Here is an 18,429-nt window from a genome sequence, read left to right on the forward strand (position 1 = left end):
GAATGCTGTATCAGTGTGTGTGTGTATGTGTTCCTTGTTGAATGCTGTATCAGTGCGTGGGTTCCTTGTAGAACGCTGTATCAGTGTGTGTGTGTGTGTGTGTGTTCCTTGCAGAACGCTGTATCTGTGTGTGTGTTCCTTGTTGAATGCTGTATCAGTGTGTGTGTGTGTGTGTGTGTATGTGTGTGTTCCTTGTAGAACACTCTATCAGTGTGTGTGTGTGTGTGTGTGTGTGTGTGTGTGTGTGTTCCTTTGGTAGAATGCTGTATCAATGTGTGTGTGTGTGTGTGTGTGTGTGTGTGTGTGTGTGTTCCTTGGGTAGAACGCTGTATCATTGTGCATGTGTTTTCCTTGGGTAGAACGCTGTATCAGTGTGTGTGTGTGTGTGTGTGTGTGTGTGTGTGTGTGTGTGTGTTCCTTGCGTTGAACGCTGTATCATTGTGTATGTGTGTGTGTGTGTGTTCTTTCGCATTTCAATGACACATTCAGATTTATTGGTAATATGATAATTCTCCCCCATTCTCATTAAGGGGTCTGAGGTGGAGCGGGTGTATTTTCTTTGCCTCCCCTTCCCAATGTAATATTCAAATGACTAAATGTGTATCTCGAGAAAAGTGGATTTTGAGGAGTACAGCCCCATAGACCTCCATTCATTCTGCACTTGCCCGCAAGCGCCCTCACATGGAAACACAGTGGAACTGCAACCAGTTCAGGAAAGTGGCTTACTGTAATCAGAAATCTCAATTGTGTCTTAAAATATCAGGTGATACTGAAGGTGTGTGTACACTTGTGGAAATATAGTTTAATTTTGAGGGAGAGAGACGAAACTGATCTTTTTGAGGTATGCTGAAGTTTATTATTTATCCTTTTTTATCACAGAAACAGATTCATGAACTGTGAGACGAATCAGTGACTATGTTGGCCACTGTGGACATAACAAAAACAGCCATACAGTATCCAGACTGCACTGCCCTCTGGTGGACTCACACAGTAAAGACGCATTACAATAAAGACTAAGGATTGGGATGAATTGAGTTTTTAAGCTCGGTTACGTTGTTTGTCCCCTAAAGCTAATGTTTTCATTATCATCATTCCAGTCATTCCAGTCATTTCTATGGTAACTAATGTTCTCATTGTCATCATTCCAGTCATTTCTATGGTAACTAATGTTCTCATTGTCATCATTGCAGTAATTTCTATGGTAACTAATGTTCTCATTGTCATCATTGCAGTCATTTCTATGGTAACTGTAGAACACAGATGTGGGCTGTCTCAGTGGCAGAGCTGTGCTAGTGTCCAGAGGGCCTCAGCAGAAGTAGATCCACATTATGCTTTGTGTGTGTGTGTGTGTGTGTGTGTGTGTGTGTGTGTGTGTGTGTGTGTGTGTGTGTGTGTGTGTGTGTTTAATTGCACTGGTCACTAGGCAGGTGCTCGTTCTCAGGGTTGTAACCAGCGGTGGCAAAACACTCGGCGGCCAACCTGTCGCAATCGCAGATGAACTGCTCACACTCATCGTTTTTGTTGCCTGTAGAACACAGATGAAGGAGAGAGAGATTAAGAGAGATGCAGAGGAGAGATGCAGGAGAGAGATTAAGAGAGAGATTAAGAGAGATGCAGGAGAGAGAGAGATTAAGAGAGAGATTAAGAGAGATGCAGGAGAGAGAGAGATTGAGAGATTAAGAGAGAAATTAAGAGAGAGATTGAGAGAGATGCAGGAGAGAGAGAGATTAAGAGAGAGATTAAGAGAGATGCAGGAGAGAGAGAGATTAAGAGAGAGATTAAGAGAGATGCAGGAGAGAGAGAGATGCAGGAGAGAGAGAGATTGAGAGAGATTAAGAGAGAGATGCAGAGGAGAGATGCAGGAGAGAGATTAAGAGAGAGATGAAGAGAGAGATTAAGAGATAGAGAGAGAGAGATGCAGAGACACAATGATGACTGAACACAGTTGCTGTATATCCTGTGTGATGTCTTACTCATCTGGACATCTGGCTGTGTGTGTGTGTGTGTGTGTGTGTGTGTGTGTGGGTGGGTGGATGGGTGCGTGTGCATGTGCGTGTGCATGTGCGTGTGTTTGGATGGGTGGGTGTGTGTACAAGACATGACAATACTGAGATACAGTCAAACTCACTGTGCAAGTGAGACATGGGCACGTTTTAAGAGCAAATGCCAAATACAGCATACTGTAGAATGTATGAAGAGTTCAGATGCAAAAGCCTCTAAATCCACTTTTGTCAAAAATGAGATAATGATGGAGAGTGAATGCTCCTCACTTATAGTGTAAGTTAATTCAATAATTTAGCTTTAAAACTCACTAAATACCATTCTCTTCCTGGTCTGAAATATTGATTTGTAGGCGAAACCCTATAGGAGCCTGATACAAAATGCTCATTTAAAAGAAAAGTGGTCAGACGGATTTAGAGGCTTTTGCATCTGAACCCTTTGTATGTGTATCTATATATATAAAAGTGAATACACATTTATAAATATTTACATTCGCTTTTATATATTTTGTTCCAGTTGTAGTCAATATGTCAGAGATGGTATTTTTCTCTGGAAGGTGACAGGTGTGTGTGGGACAGGTGTGTGTGGAACAGGTGTGTGTGGGACAGGTGTGTGTGGAACAGGTGTGTGTGGGACAGGTGTGTGTGGAACAGGTGTGTGGGGTCGGACTGAGACTCACTTGGGCAGGTGACAGTCTTGCTGGCCTCGTCGCAAGTGAAGGCGTAGATCTCGGTGTAGGGGTTGTCCAGGATGGGCCAGCACTCGGAATGCTGCATGGCATCGCCGTAGCAACGATCGTGCACCTCACAGCATCTGCACATGCGTATCAGTGGTCAGGTGTTGAGTGAGTGGGCAGTAATATATTCATGGTGTCAGTGGTCAGGTGTTGAGTGTGTGGGCAGTAATATATTCATGGTGTCAGTGGTCAGGTGTTGAGTGTGTGGGCAGTTAGAGAATTAAAATGAGGATTTATCCCTCTTGAACATCAGCACCACCTTCATCTATGAAAACTAATATACCCCCCCACACACACACACACACCTGTCCAGGTCGTCCACAGGTGTTCCGGAGCCGCCCTTGCCGCAGTAGCAGCCGTAGTCGATGTATTCCAGAACAGGCCAGCTGTCGGGGTTCGCACAGATGATCATGTCCCTGAACTGCCACAGAGCCCTGTAGCTCATGGACTCAGCTACACACACACACACACACACACACACACACACACACACACACACACACACACACACACACACACACACACACACACACACACACACACACACACACACACAACAAAACCAGGTTAGGGAAGACAGAATTCGAATTATAATTCACATGACAATATTGCCTTTTGCTTTTGATAGTGAACACAGCACTAAGGACTTCACTACGTGAATACTATATACTACTATATGAACACTACGTGAATACCATACTATATGTATGTATATACAGTATGTATGCACTATTCTGTATGTCTCATATAAAATGGCATTCTTGTGAACGCACACCACTGAAAACCCTTCAGCTGACTATATCATCTAAGATCAAGATCAAGACCAAGACCCGGTTTGGAGTGAAGCTCCGAAGAGTGAAACCAAAACGATGGCAGTTGGAAACAGCAGCGTTAGAAAGCCAATACCCCAAATGGCACCGAGGCAGTATGTCCTATAGAGGTACGGCCCCAATACTCCAGCTCCAGTATGTCCTATACGGCCCCAATACTACAGCTCCAGTATGTCCTATACGGCCCCAATACTCCAGCTCCAGTATGTCCTATACGGCCCCAATACTCCAGCTCCAGTATGTCCTATACGACCCCCAAGCCTGCTCATGCTCGGGGCAAACTTATGAGCCCTACTGGTAAACATACAGGCAGTCCCAACACCACGACAACCACCAAAACAAGAAAAACACCAAAGCACTCTCTTTTTATAGTTAACAAAACCTTTGTGTTCATGGCTTAGTCATTTTAAATCTTTAGAAGGTCTGACACTTTTCAGTGTCAAGCCTTCATGTGAGAGTCTTGTTTTCTATTTTCATCCAAAGAGCACTTCAAACATACAGCTCCAGGGATCCAGGATTTGCTCCGTTTCAAACATTTTTGTGTCTCAACCATGAAATTGATCTTCAGAAGATATATCTGTTTACCTTGTTTCTAACTAATGTGTCCTTCCAGGGTGGTGGTTTGTATGTTTGTTTACGGTTATTGTTTTCATTATGTGTGTCTGGGAAGCTGTCCACATGCTGCCGTACTGTACTGTACATGCTCCCAGTTTAATAGCGTATTCTAACCCCTCAGCATGCTGCCATACTGTACATGCTCCCAGTTTAGTGGCGTATTCTAACCCCCTTCTAACCCCCATTCGTACATGTCCATACATTCATACACTACATGGCCATACTGTACATTCGTACACTACATCGCCATACATTCATACACTGTGTGTCCATACATTCATACACTACATGGCCATACAGTCCATACATTCCTACGCTACATGTCCATACATTCGTACACTACGTGTCCATACATTCGTACGCTGTGTGTGTGTGTGCTGCTACATGTCCATACATTCGTACGCTGTGTGTGTGTGTGCTGCTACTCACCAAAGCAGAGGCCGAAGGCCAGGAGGAGCACAGCAGGGAGAGTGTTCATGTTGTTCAGATGAGTGACCGACCGACACACCACACACACCTCCCTGAGTCCTCCTTATATCCGCCCCTGCACCCCCCCCCCCCCCTCACCTGTCCAGGTGTATCTCCACCCCCCCCAGCCTTGGCCCTAAAGGGATCCGTTCAGATACTGGAACATGTGATAACACTGCTGGACCTACACATGCTGTGCATTGGCCGCTGGACGCTGGACTGACCATGTGTGGTCACACACCCAAACTCCCACACTTTTCCATTTCCGTCCTCACACCAGCCTTTCCATTTTTAGAAACGTCACACACACACACACACACACAAGCGTACAAGTGTCACCTGCATCTGAATAGGCAGTTTACTGGTTCCCAGCTCCTCTTGATAGCCGGTGTGTTTTCACTCTGAGCTTATGAACATTAGACTTGGTGGAGTGTGATAAACTGGGGTGTGTTTGATTCAGGCGTTATCTTGACCTGTCCAAGGTTATGCTGACTGTCCACTAGTGTGGAAAACTCCGTGGGGCTATAAAAAGACTCGTCTGTGTGGAGCTGCATTCTCTTGGATATCTGTGCGATAGGAATGTCTACATACAGACACACTCAAAACATCCTCAGTACGTTGTGCTGAGTGTCTGAGTGTTGTGATATCAATATCCATATTTATGACAGAAGCCAATAATTTGCACACAAGTACTAAAACTCCATAATCTTTTATTGGGATAGAAATCTGGCACAGCAAGAAAAACAAAATACACAAACATGGAATGGTTGCTTTTTACACAATCCTAGCGTACTTCAGTAACACAGGCCACACACACACACACACACACACACACACACACACACACACACACACACACACACACACACACACACACACACACACACACACACACACACACACACACACACACACACACACACTTTCCAATCCAACATCTTTAACAGAACTGGTCCCTCCACTTACTTGGGGATGAATACTTGGCCTCCGAAATGGAAATGAAATGGGAAAACAAACAAACAAAAACCACACAAGCATTCCTAGATAATATATAGAGAGAGTATAACACAATTACTTGTTGGTACTGAACTGGAGGCGTAACTAAGTGAAGGCCCTTGTGTGGACTTTGGCAAGTGGAGAGAGTACAGTGTGTATCGAGGCTTTTCAGTGAGTCTATTGTTCTGTCGTCTCCATTCACTTCCCTATACTCTTGTAACGTGAGACGCTCTATAAAAAAAAAACACTCAAGAACTCAAACTCCCATGATCCCTGCCCGAAGAACATTCCGAGAAAAATAGCATTTCATCAAGAGATAGCCGTGAATATAAGAATAGAAGCCCGAGCTGAGAGACCAGGGAGCCGGCTGTGGAGATACAGTAGCATTGGCAGAGGGGGTGACATGGGGGGTGGCGGTGTGTGTGTGTGTGTGTGTCCCTTTGTGTCCGCACACAGCCATCGCCCCCGTCCAGTGCTGTCCACTCCAGACGCTCCTCGTGTTAGCGGGACGTGACCCAGATCTGCACACATCAGCAGGACCTGGCAACCTCTGGCCAACATTAGACCAGATGCAGCGTGTGTGAGCAGGGTTTAGACCAGATGCAGCGTGTGTGAGCAGGGTTTAGACCAGATGCAGCGTGTGTGAGCAGGGTTTAGACCAGATGGAGTGTGTGTGAGCAGGGTTTAGTCCTGATGGAGTGTGTGTGAGCAGGAGTGTGTGTGAGCAGGGTTTAGACCTGATGGAGTGTGTGTGAGCAGGGTTTAGACCAGATGCAGCGTGTGTGTGTGAGTGAGATCTGGCACCACTGCAGGGCCAGGTCCAAGTGTGTGAGCAGGAGTGTGTGTGAGCCGGGTTTAGTCCTGATGGAGTGTGTGTGTGAGTGAGATCTGGCACCACTGCAGGGCCAGAGTGTGTGTGAGTGAGATCTGGACCACTGCAGGTCCAAGTGTGCTCCAGAGCGGCAGCCATCTTGTCTGGCTGGCTGGATGTCTGTACAGTAGATCACATGTGCATTACACAGGCAGTGTCTTGTTTCAGGCAGGAGAGACAGACAGAGAGAGAGAGAGAGAGAGAGACAGAGAGACAGAGAGAGAGAGAGAGCGAGAGAGCAAGAGAGAGAGAGAGAGAGTGGAGGGGTTTGGTCTGGATAAGTTTAGTCGAGTCCATCAGGGATCAGATGGGCTTATAGAGGAGTGTTGTCACATACTTCTTCTTGTAGCGATGGGTAGCACTAAGCACCATCACCCCATCCTAGAGAGAGAGAGAGAGAGAGAGGGATGAATATTACAGCCTACTAAATATCTGAACACGTCCAGGTACAGGAGCATGTTAACTGTTTGCTTCTTCACCGTATTCACAGTGCATAACTCACTTGGGTGAGTGACTACACATGATGTGTCCACTTAGCTAACTCTGCACAGCTAACTTGGGTGAGTGACTACACATGATGTGTCCACTTAGCTAACTCTGCACAGCTAACTTGGTGAGTAACTACACGGTATGGGTCCACTTAGCTAACTCTGCACAGCTAACTTGGTGAGTGACTACACATGATGTGTCCACTTAGCTAACTCTGCACAGCTAACTTGGTGAGTAACTACACGGTATGGGTCCACTTAGCTAACTCTGCACAGCTAACTTGGTGAGTAACTACACGGTATGTGTCCACTTAGCTAACTCTGCACAGCTAACTTGGTGAGCAACTACACGGTATGAGTCCACTTAGCTAACTCTGCACAGCTAACTTGGTGAGTAACTACACATGATGTGTCCACTTAGCTAACTCTGCACAGCTAACTTGGTGAGCAACTACACGGTATGAGTCCACTTAGCTAACTCTGCACAGCTAACTTGGTGAGTAACTACACGTTATGGGTCCATTTAGCTAACACTGTACAGCTATGTGTCCACTTGGCGAACTCTGCACCGCTAACTTGGTGAGTAACTACACGGTATGGGTCCACTTAGCTAACTCTGCACAGCTAACTTGGTGAGTAACTACACGGTATGGGTCCACTTAACTAACTCTGGGGAACACCGTGAACAAGTCCCAAAAAAACAATGTGTTCCTTTCATTCAAGTTGATACCTATCGCTTTGGTAACAATTACTTTATTAATTCATGCAAAGAAAGCATCATTTGATGTGCCTGTGTGGTTTGTGTGTATGTGTGTGTGTGTGTGTGTGTGTGAGCACCTCACCTTGATGGACAGTGCGTAGAGGTGGTTAAGCATGACGTGGTTGGGCTCTGGAAGCAGGGCTGGATCACACTGGGAACAGGAAACAAGGCACAACACAAATAATGCACCAAACACATTCCTCTGGTCCTCCTCACACCTTTACAAAGTTCTCAAGTTCTGGGCCAAGAACAAGTCCTGAGTGATGCGTGCGTGCGTGCGTGCGTGCGTACTAATGTGCTTGCGTGTGTGTGTACTAATGTGTGTGTGTACTAATGTGCTTGCGTGTGTGTGTACTAATGTGCTTGCGTGTGTGTGTACTAATGTGCTTGCGTGTGTGTGTACTAATGTGCGTGCGTGTGTGTGTGTACTAATGTGCGTGCGTGTGTGTACTAATGTGCTTGCGTGTGTGTGTACTAATGTGCTTGCGTGTGTGCGTACTAATGTGCTTGCGTGTGTGTACTAATGTGTGTGTGTACTAATGTGCTTGCGTGTGTGCGTACTAATGTGTGTGCGTGTGTACTAATGTGCTTGCGTGTGTGTGTACTAATGTGCTTGCGTGTGTGTACTAATGTGCGTGCGTACTAATGTGCGCGTGTGTGTGTACTAATGTGTGTGCGTGTGTGCGTACTAATGTGTGTGCGTACTAATGTGCTTGCGTGTGTGTGTACTAATGTGCTTGCGTGTATGTGTACTAATGTGCGTGCGTACTAATGTGTGTGTGTACTAATGTGCTTGCGTGTGTGCGTACTAATGTGTGTGCGTACTAATGTGTGTGCGTGTGTGTGTACTAATGTGTGTGCATACTAATGTCCTTGCGTGTGTGTGTACTAATGTGCTTGCGTGTGTGTGCACTAATGTGTGTGCGTACTTATGTGCGTGCGTACTAATGTGCTTGCGTGTGTGTGTGTACTAATGTGCTTGCGTTTGTGCGTACTAATGTGTGTGTGTGCGTACTAATGTGCGTGCGTGTGTGTGTACTAATGTGCTTGCGTGTGTGCGTGTGTACTAATGTGGGTGCGTACGTGCGTACTAATGTGCGTGCGTGTGTGTGTACTAATGTGCTTGCGTGTGTGTACTAATGTGCGTGCGTACTAATGTGTGCGTGTGTGTACTAATGTGTGTGCGTGTGTGCGTACTAATGTGCGTGTGTACTAATGTGCTTGCGTGTGTGTGTGTACTAATGTGCTTGCGTGTATGTGTACTAATGTGCGTGCGTACTAATGTGTGTGTGTACTAATGTGCTTGCGTGTGTGCGTACTAATGTGTGTGCGTACTAATGTGTGTGCGTGTGTGTGTACTAATGTGTGTGCATACTAATGTCCTTGCGTGTGTGTGTACTAATGTGCTTGCGTGTGTGTGCACTAATGTGTGTGCGTACTTATGTGCGTGCGTACTAATGTGCTTGCGTGTGTGTGTGTACTAATGTGCTTGCGTTTGTGCGTACTAATGTGTGTGTGTGCGTACTAATGTGCGTGCGTGTGTGTGTACTAATGTGCTTGCGTGTGTGCGTGTGTACTAATGTGCGTGCGTACGTGCGTACTAATGTGCGTGCGTGTGTGTGTACTAATGTGTGTGCGTGTGCGTACTAATGTGCGTGCGTACTCACTGATATGCCCGTGTCCTTGTTGAGGATGACCTGCAGGAGATGGGGGGGCAGGATGGGGGGGGACTTGAACTTGTCGTCCTGTTTGGGCGTGTAGGCGTCCTGATGGTACGGGCCGGGGGGGGAGCTGGACAGGTCTGGGAAGAGACAAGGCGGCAGGCGTCACACACACACACACACACACACTGTGTCTGCGTTGGGTTGTGTAGGCCCAATGTTGGGTTGTGTAGGCCCAATGTTGGGTTGTGTAGGCCCAGTGTTGGGATGTGTAGGCCCAATGTTGGGTTGTGTAGGCCCAATGTTGGGTTGTGTAGGCCCAATGTTGGGTTGTTCCACTGCACACAGCAGGGAAGGGGTCAGAAGTCTAAATGTATCCAATTCAGTTCATTGGTCCAAAAATAATCATTTAGAGTTGCCGTAAGGTGTGTGATGTAGAAGAAGACTAGAAGAACAAGAAGACTCTCTTTTTCTGTGTGTGTGTGAGTGTGTGTGTGTGTGTGTGCGCATACAGAAGAGAGGGGGAGTGTGTGCTTGTTACCATTTCCTACCTGACATATCTGAGCACTTCTGTGAGTCCACCATCAGAGCATCAAACACCTCAAAGTCCGTCTTCTTGACCTGGATGATGTTGTTCACGCTGCCCATCTGATTGGTTACTACAGGCTGGGACACGACACACATGGGGACAGTCAGATGTCTATGCTAGAGCAACACACACACACACACACACACTACACACACACACACTTACCTCTGATGGATCGTGAATCCACTGTCCATCAACGTAGAACTTATATTGATAATCTCCTTCAGGTAAATCCATTATTGCCACAAAGTTGTTCTGACTAGAATAAAAGCACACACAGATGCAGTGTTGAGTGGGCTAGTTAGTACAACACCTACTAACAACATAAATATAGAAATGCTAGAGACGGTAACTATTTTATGCACTAAATGCTAGAGACGGTGACTATTTTATGCACTAAATGCTAGAGACGGTGACTATTTTATGCACTAAATGCTAGAGTAGGTGACTATAGCCCTTTTTCCATAAGATTTTCAAGCAAATTAACTCATAAGTCGATGTAATTTTGAGCGATACAAGAAGTGCTAAAACGGTCTTCCACTCAAAAGAACAATTCTAGCGAATCAAAATGATGTCACAAGAGCCCTGTTAATGCGCATATTTCTACTGCGCTAGATGGTTTTCCATCAACAGTTGTAGCGAATGGAACACTTCTAGCGAATGTATCAAAGGTAGCAAATGGTACACCATTGTGAGGTCAACTCTTTGTATGCGCGAGATAGAATTCAGATTTTAGCGCAGACTTTGTGAACATTCTGAGCAGGCGTCACAGTAATTTATATCGCTACAAACCTTTTCCATCACATTTATATTGATTTAACTCTCCTTAATACACCTCTGGCGAGCGAATTAACTTATCACGACAAAACCGACGTTAGAGCGATAGAAGTCATTTTCCATCACATGTGTCGCACTAACTTTTGATGCGCATCGTTTTTTAAGCGAATTAACTTTTGAATGGAAAAAGGGCTTATAATAGGTTAGACACATGTAAAGAATAAGCTACAACTACTACTAATAATAGTGCACAATGTTGTGTGCACTGAATGAGAGATGAGTGAATATTCCTAAAGAACTCTGTGCAGTACACAGTGGCCCCTTGTGTGCCCATGGACATGCTGTGACAGCTGCAGCGTGACTAGTCATGGCCATGTCCACTCACCAGGAACATACAATACGTACAGCACACCTAACACACACTCCAGCTGCTGTGTGACTAGTCATGGCCATGTCCACTCACCAGGAACATACAATACGTACAGCACACCTAACACACACACCTACACACACCCCAGCTGCAGCGTGACTAGTCATGGCCATGTCCACTCACCGGGAACATACAATACGTACAGCACACATACAGCGCACCTACACACAGCACACCTACTGTACACACAGCACACCTACACACACTCCAGCTGCAGCGTGACTAGTCATGGCCATGCACTCACCGGGAACATACAATACGTACAGCACACCTAACACACACAGCACACAGCACACCTAACACACACCTACACACACAGCACACCTAACACACACCTAACACACACAGCACACCTAACACACACCTACACACAGCCCAGCTGCAGCCTGACTAGTCATGGCCATGTCCACTCACCAGTAACATACAATACGTACAGCACACCTAACACACACAGCACACCTACACACACCTACACACAGCACACCTAACACACACCTACACACAGCACACCTAACACACACCTACGCACAGCCCAGCTGCTGCGTGACTAGTCATGGCTATGTCCGCTCATCAGGAACACACAGCACACCTAACACACACCTACACACAGCACACCTAACACACACCTAACACACAGCACACCTAACACACACTCCAGCTGCAGTGTGACTAGTCATGGCTATGTCCACTCATCAGGAACACGCTGCACACCTAACACACACCTACACACACCCCAGCTGCTGGAACATACAGTATGTACAGTGCGAACAGCACACCTAACACACACCTCAGCAGACAGATGAAAACGCTCTACGGACACTGGACAGAGAAGAAAAGTTGCCTACTAAACACACACACACACACATGGTTATAATGCTCAATTCTTCCAGACAGGCATTACCAGCTGAGGATAGATAACCCACCTCCTGGTTAAAGGGATCTTAATTAGCAGCTGCGGATAGATAACCCACCTCCTGGTTAAAGGGATCTTAATTAGCAGCTGCGGATAGATAACCCACCTCCTGGTTAAAGGGATCTTAATTAGCAGCTGCGGATAGATAACCCACCTCCTGGTTAAAGGGATCTTAATTAGCGGCTGAGGAGAGATAACCCACCTCCTGGTTAAAGGGATCTTAATTAGCAGCTGAGGAGAGATAACGCACCTCCTGGTTAAAGGGATCTTAATTAGCGGCTGAGGGCAGATAACCCACCTCCTGGTTAAAGGGATCTTAATTAGCATCTGAGGGCAGATAACCCACCTCCTGGTTAAAGGGATCTTAATTAGCAGCTGCGGATAGATAACCCACCTCCTGGTTAAAGGGATCTTAATTAGCAGCTGCGGATAGATAACCCACCTCCTGGTTAAAGGGATCTTAATTAGCGGCTGAGGAGAGATAACCCACCTCCTGGTTAAAGGGATCTTAATTAGCAGCCGAGGAGAGATAACCCACCTCCTGGTTAAAGGGATCTTAATTAGCGGCTGAGGGCAGATAACCCACCTCCTGGTTAAAGGGATCTTAATTAGCGGCTGAGGGCAGATAACCCACCTCCTGGTTAAAGGGATCTTAATTAGCATCTGAGGACAGATAACGCACCTCCTGGTTAAAGGGATCTTAATTACCAGCTGAGGATAGATAACCCACCTCCTGGTTAAAGGGATCTTAATTAGCAGCTGAGGAGAGATAACCCACCTCCTGGTTAAAGGGATCTTAATTAGCATCTGAGGAGTTAATTAGCATCTGAGGAGAGATAACGCACCTCCTGGTTAAAGGGATCTTGTTGGCCCAGTTGTTGAAGGAGCCCGACACGAACACTTCCTTCCCGACGCCGGTCCAGCGGAACACTGTGGGCCGGTCCCCCGCCGCGCCCTTTTCATCGGCCTCCAGGTCCTGCCGCCACGCAAAGAACTCGTCCTTCTCCATCGGGGCCTACGCAGGCACACGAGCACAGTGGAGATAGTGATACATGTTCAACATGAACTCATCCTTCTCCATCGGGGCCTACGCAAGCACAGCAGCACAGTGGAATATATATGGGGCCTACGCCAGCAAAGCAGCACAGTGGAGATAGTTCTACATGTTCAATATGAACTCGTCCTTCTCCATCGGGGCCTACGCAGGCACACGAGCACAGTGGAGATAGTGATACATGTTCAATATGAACTCGTCCTTCTCCATCGGGGCCTACGCAGGCACACGAGCACAGTGGAATATATATGGAAATAGTTATACATGTTCAATATGAACTCATCCTTCTCCATCGGGGCCTACGCAAGCACAGCAGCACAGTGGAAATAGTTCTACATGTTCAATATGAACTCATCGGGGCCTACGCAAGCACACGAGCACAGTGGAGATAGTGATACATGTTCAATATGAACTCATCGGGGCCTACGCAAGCACAGCAGCACAGTGGAGATAGTTCTACATGTTCAATATGAACTCATCGGGGCCTACAGGAGCACAGTCAATATGAACTAACTAAGCATGTGTTAAATTAGGGGCCAACACAAGCACAGGAGCACAGTGGAAATAGTTATACATGTTCAATAGGAACTAAGCATGTGTTAAATTACTATTCTATTGTACACTCCAAAGGGGCCTACACGAGCACAGGAGCACAGTGGAGATAGTTATACATGTTCAATAGGAACTAAGCATACAGATCAATGACTTCTATTCTATTGTACACTGTGATATGAAATAGGCTGATTTACTACTTACAGTCTTACACTGGTTGAAGCGTGCATCTGATCTGTGCAACCCTAGTTATCAACCACTATACCATACAGGCTAGTAGTTATAAACCACTTCTGCATAACGCATGCATACCATACAGGCTACAGGGAAAGGAATTGTGTTGCTTGGAGACCGCAATGCCAAATAAGATATATAGCACAAGAAATGTAATATGCTGTATAGTGTACACGATATCTAGACATAAAGAAATGTAAATATGCTGTAGTGTACACGATATCTAGGCATAAAGAAATGCAAATATGCTGTATAGTGTACACGATATCTAGGCAGAAAGGTACAGAGTACTGTGAATGAAAACGTGTTCTGCTCATAAGCTCTGGCTATTTAGGGATGTCATCTCTGAAGTTCACCCCGCCAACCCCCAGGCTTGCCTTCATGTCATCCCCGTGGAAGATATCCGCGTCCTCCGGGCTGTCCATGAGGATCTTGGGCCGGTCCCCCTCCTTCGCCCCGCGGCTGTCCCGGCGGTGGGCCTTCTCGCCCTGGCCCATGGCCGCCCGCTCGCTGCTGGTGTTGCCCATACTGCCGTTCGCTGGTCTCGCACGTAAGTCACTCAGGGCGAGGACCAGCAGGCTTTCAGTAACTACGTGCCTGAGGGGCTCACACGGCTGTATGGGGGAAACAGGGGAAATCATTTTAGCCGTGATGATCGTGCTGTATGAAACGTCTTGCATTGATCAGTAGCATAGCTGCTAGTTTTCGAAGAATTCTAAAAAGTGGCACTTTGTAGTAAATGCGATTTTATGACTGGCATAGGTTACAGCTTTGCATATGTACACATGTATTATTTTAAACTGTGCCACTTCTGACATTGTTATTATGATCATGGAGATGACATGATGGTTAGACTTGTAAACAAAGAGCATGTTGTCACGTCTGGGTGTGTCAGACTACAATTTCCTCTAAAACACTTACTCGACAATGAGCAAGGGGCAAATGAAGTCTAATTCACATCACACTAAACTCTCAAGTAATAGCTGGACCCCGGGGAGGGTTCATTAGCTAACTCTTAAAACAACCGCAGAAGTAACGTAGGACTGGACAAGGTCATGCGTATGAACATCATTAGGTGTCTTGAGAGTAGCAGCAGTTCGGCTTCGTGATAGTGAGCCGAGTAACTAAAGCAGTGGAGCTTGGTTGGTGGTTGCAAAGTGATTTATTTCCATAACCCGTTTTCCAAAGCCATATGTTAACTCCATGTGATGCCCTGCATATAGTTTAACACGTTAGCATTCCTTGCTATCTATCTAAGAGTAATTGTCAAGCTAACTATCGCTAGCTAGCACAACGTTCCCTAGCTTGGCGGCTTGTCAACATCTGCCAAGTGCGTAGTTTATATGGTGGCATAGCGAATCTTATTATACATCTGATTATTCTGGACTATGTCTGTTTAGCGTGTGGCAATGTTGACGAAATAGTTATAAACTGACGTACACATGTTTTATAATTATAAATGATGCTGGCTAGTCAGTGCCCACGATACTAACTAGCTAGCTAACTTAGCTTTTCACCTAGCTAACGTTGTTCCAGCGTACTGTACTGAATAACAATGCGTGCTCGCCAGCTGTGGCAAACTTGAGAAGCGCGTAAATGATATCGAACCACCGTGATGCACGTATAAGGGTTCGTTGAGTGGTGTGTGGCTTACCTACTTGCTGTATAATAACTCGCAGTAATTATTTTCTCTTCGTCTTATCTTTCATCAGTATTTCCATGTTTGCTATCATTCGACGTCACATGAGGTGCCCCGCCCCCTCTTGTTCGCTCTTATGTTGAATATTCATCATGTAGCCAATCATAAGCTAGGCTACTGTGAATCGCTTATGTTGAATATTCATCATGTAGCTTATCTTATCCTCCTGACTACCAGCAGTTCATTTTTGTTCTCTCTAGAGGACCTTTCTAAACTGGAATACTGGCTTTTACATGATACCACATTTATGGGGGTGGGGTTTTGGGAACTTCCTCCTTTTCTTCCTTGAAAATTGGGTCAATTTGACCCAGGACATTACAAGAAAAAAAGAGGAAGTTCCCAAAACCCCACCCCCATAAATTTGGTATCAATTAAAAGTCCTGAATGTCCTATGTAGAGAACGATAGCTCAGTAGCATGCATGGTCTGGGAGATATTCAAGTTTACAGATGTCCTCTAGAGAGGACAAAACAAACCTCTGGTAGTCAGGAGGATAAGCTAGGCTACTGTGAATTTCTTGTGTTGAATATTCATCATATCATAAGCTAGGCTAATCTCTTATGATAAATATTCATCATCATAAGCTAGGCTACTGTGAATCTCTTATAATGTTGAATATTCATCGTATCATAAGCTAGGCTACTGTGAATCTCTTATGTTGAATATTCATCATGTATCATAAGCTAGGCTACTGTGAATCTCTTATGTTACTCATCATGTATCATAAGCTAGGGCTAGCCTACTGTATGTGAATCTCTTGTGTTGAATATTCATCATCATAAGCTAGGCTACTGTATGTGAATCTTGTGTTGAATATTCATCATGTAGCCTATCATATAGGCTACTGTATGTGAATCTCTTGTGTTAGATATTCATGTATCAGGCTACTGTATGTGAATCTCTTGTGTTGAATAGGCTATGCATAATGTATCATAGTGTAGTAGAAATTTGGATCACTAACAAATCTTGTTAGAAGTGAATATTAATTAACATTTATTACATAGAAGTGTTTAACATTATATTTTCATATATTATTTGTATGCTTTTCTATACATTCAATACTGTGCATCAACTTTGCTTCGTTGTTTGCTCTCTCCATGTCACGACTTTCTAATAAAGGTCTTGCGACCCCCTTTTGTCACAAGCTAAGGGCATTCTGCCTGAGGCAGTAATATTAGGAAGACCCTAACAGAGAACATGCTACGACAAAAAAAATGCTGAGGGATGTGTATTGTATTGACCTATTATCTTACTTACTTGGAGTGCCCACATGACTTGCGTATGGTGTGTGGATCACATGCTATGTCCAAGAAGTGTCCATGTAGGCTACTGTTGTATTGTTGTATTTATGAGGAGTTTGGGAAAAGACCATTGTACCCATGTGATTTGAATTACCACAATGTAACTAAACATACATAATAATTGCTTTGCCCTAGAGATCTTCGAACAGTGTTATCAGAGCTATGATGTGGCTAGTGACCTGTTCCCGGTATCGTGAATAAACCTGCAGTGTTTTCTCACACCTGAGTGTGCCTGGAGATTTTTGACCACAATAGGCTACTGTATGTGAATCTCTTGAGTTGAATGCATAATGTATCATAGGCTACTGTATGTGAATCTCTTGTGTTAGACATTCATCATGTATCAGGCTACTGTATGTGAATCTCTTGTGTTGATGTATGTACCATGCTACTGTATGTGAATCTCTTGTGTTGGATATGTACCATGCTACTGTAGGGCAGAGTATGAGACGATTATAAGCCTAGTAAACTTGTTTGTCATTACCGGAAAGATGACTTCATCAATTCTTAGCTTCAGTGTTTCAGGAAATGTTGACTAATCCTATCATCATTGTAGCGCAGACTTGAAAAGAATATTGGAATGGAATAGGCCTTGTCTATAGCAGCAGGCTACCCCTACTTTAAAAAGTAGGCTATAGGACTATATCTTAAAGTACAGATTGTTCTATTCTTTCCATTTCTTTTTAAAGAAGTTATGGACATTTGTACACTAAAGAGGTTGCAGCCACATTTGAACACTAAAGAGGTTGCAGTCACATTTGAACACTTGCGGAAACTGCTTCAATGATGTGCACAAGTGATAAAGAGATATGGAGTTGGAAGAAACAGTTTTGAGAAATACTAATTATGATCTGAGAAATGAGCCAAAGCAACTGAGAAAAACTTCTTCTTTGTTAAAACTTCAAAGAACTTCTTCGTTGTTCGTAAATCATGGCGTTCTTCTTTGTTATTCAATAACTTGGGGGACTTGCAGATTGTAGTTTTTGGATATGCAGTATATAGTTTTTGGAATAGGCTCGGGATCGTGACGTGAAAACTTTGCGGGCAGCCATATTGGCAGCCTCACTCCTTAGTTTACTATGGATTACTATGGATTTACTCCCACCTGTTAGTGTGTTCCTGTTGCTTAATGTTTGCCTTCTTGGTCATATGTCGCTAATACTATCAATGTTCTGCTTCTTGTCTTCTGCATCGGAATGAATGGATATTACATGCGGTGCGCTACCAACATAGTGGCAATATTCCAAGAACGCAACGCGTGTGCCCGAGCCCTATTGCTGCCCCTTGCTGTGTGCCTCCCCATTCACTTGCATAGGAACATAGCTGCTGCTATCTCCCCATTCACTTGCATAGGAACATAGCTGCTGCTAACTCCCCATTCACTTGCATAGGAACATAGCTGCTGCTATCTCCCCATTCACTTGCATAGGAACATAGCTGCTGCTAACTCCCCAT

At 45.0% G+C, this 18,429-nt stretch overlaps 2 protein-coding genes across 4 annotated transcripts; both read right to left on the reverse strand.

Annotated features, from left to right (window-relative positions):
• Positions 1–1,403: 1,403 nt before the first annotated feature.
• On the reverse strand, positions 1,404–4,664 carry LOC134101066 (phospholipase A2-like). The gene is made up of 4 exons (XM_062554632.1): positions 4,612–4,664; positions 3,043–3,190; positions 2,681–2,814; positions 1,404–1,525 (listed from the first exon to the last, which is right to left on the reverse strand). Exons 1-4 carry the CDS (start codon positions 4,658–4,660, stop codon positions 1,404–1,406), a joined length of 453 nt encoding a protein of 150 aa, XP_062410616.1. The 5' UTR covers positions 4,661–4,664.
• Positions 4,665–5,463: 799 nt separating this feature from the next.
• LOC134100951 (5'-AMP-activated protein kinase subunit beta-1-like) lies at positions 5,464–15,794 on the reverse strand. 3 transcript variants are annotated; one of them, XR_009941334.1, is made up of 9 exons: positions 15,630–15,794; positions 14,353–14,589; positions 12,981–13,150; positions 10,181–10,274; positions 9,978–10,092; positions 9,433–9,566; positions 7,848–7,916; positions 6,759–6,898; positions 5,464–6,722 (listed from the first exon to the last, which is right to left on the reverse strand). XR_009941334.1 is itself a non-coding variant. In XM_062554456.1 (8 exons), exons 2-8 carry the CDS (start codon positions 14,500–14,502, stop codon positions 6,821–6,823), a joined length of 810 nt encoding a protein of 269 aa, XP_062410440.1. In that variant the 5' UTR covers positions 14,503–14,589; positions 15,634–15,792; the 3' UTR covers positions 5,464–6,820. The 3 variants fall into 3 exon arrangements, 2 of the variants coding, with proteins under 2 accessions (XP_062410440.1, XP_062410439.1); XM_062554456.1 differs by having other exon boundaries at positions 5,464–6,898; positions 15,634–15,792; XM_062554455.1 differs by having other exon boundaries at positions 5,464–6,898; positions 15,630–15,792.
• Between the last annotated feature and the right edge of the window lie 2,635 nt (positions 15,795–18,429).

The sequence above is a fragment of the Sardina pilchardus genome, chromosome 14 (genome assembly GCF_963854185.1).
Source record: "Sardina pilchardus chromosome 14, fSarPil1.1, whole genome shotgun sequence".
NCBI classification, from domain to species: Eukaryota; Metazoa; Chordata; class Actinopteri; order Clupeiformes; family Clupeidae; genus Sardina; species Sardina pilchardus.

Excerpts from the sequence above, each read along its gene's own strand:
- LOC134100951 (XM_062554456.1), bottom strand. The coding sequence starts at position 14,502 with ATGGGCAACACCAGCAGCGAGCGGGCGGCCATGGGCCAGGGCGAGAAG. Across the intron at positions 10,093-10,180 it reads GGATTCACGATCCATCAGAG|CCTGTAGTAACCAATCAGAT; the intron begins GTAAGTGTGTGT and ends GTCGTGTCCCAG. Across the intron at positions 6,899-7,847 it reads TCTACGCACTGTCCATCAAG|GATGGGGTGATGGTGCTTAG; the intron begins GTGAGGTGCTCA and ends CTCTCTCTCTAG.
- LOC134101066 (XM_062554632.1), bottom strand. The coding sequence starts at position 4,660 with ATGAACACTCTCCCTGCTGTGCTCCTCCTGGCCTTCGGCCTCTGCTTT. Across the intron at positions 2,815-3,042 it reads CCTGTGGACGACCTGGACAG|ATGCTGTGAGGTGCACGATC; the intron begins GTGTGTGTGTGT and ends ACGCATGTGCAG. Across the intron at positions 1,526-2,680 it reads CAAGACTGTCACCTGCCCAA|GCAACAAAAACGATGAGTGT; the intron begins GTGAGTCTCAGT and ends TGTGTTCTACAG.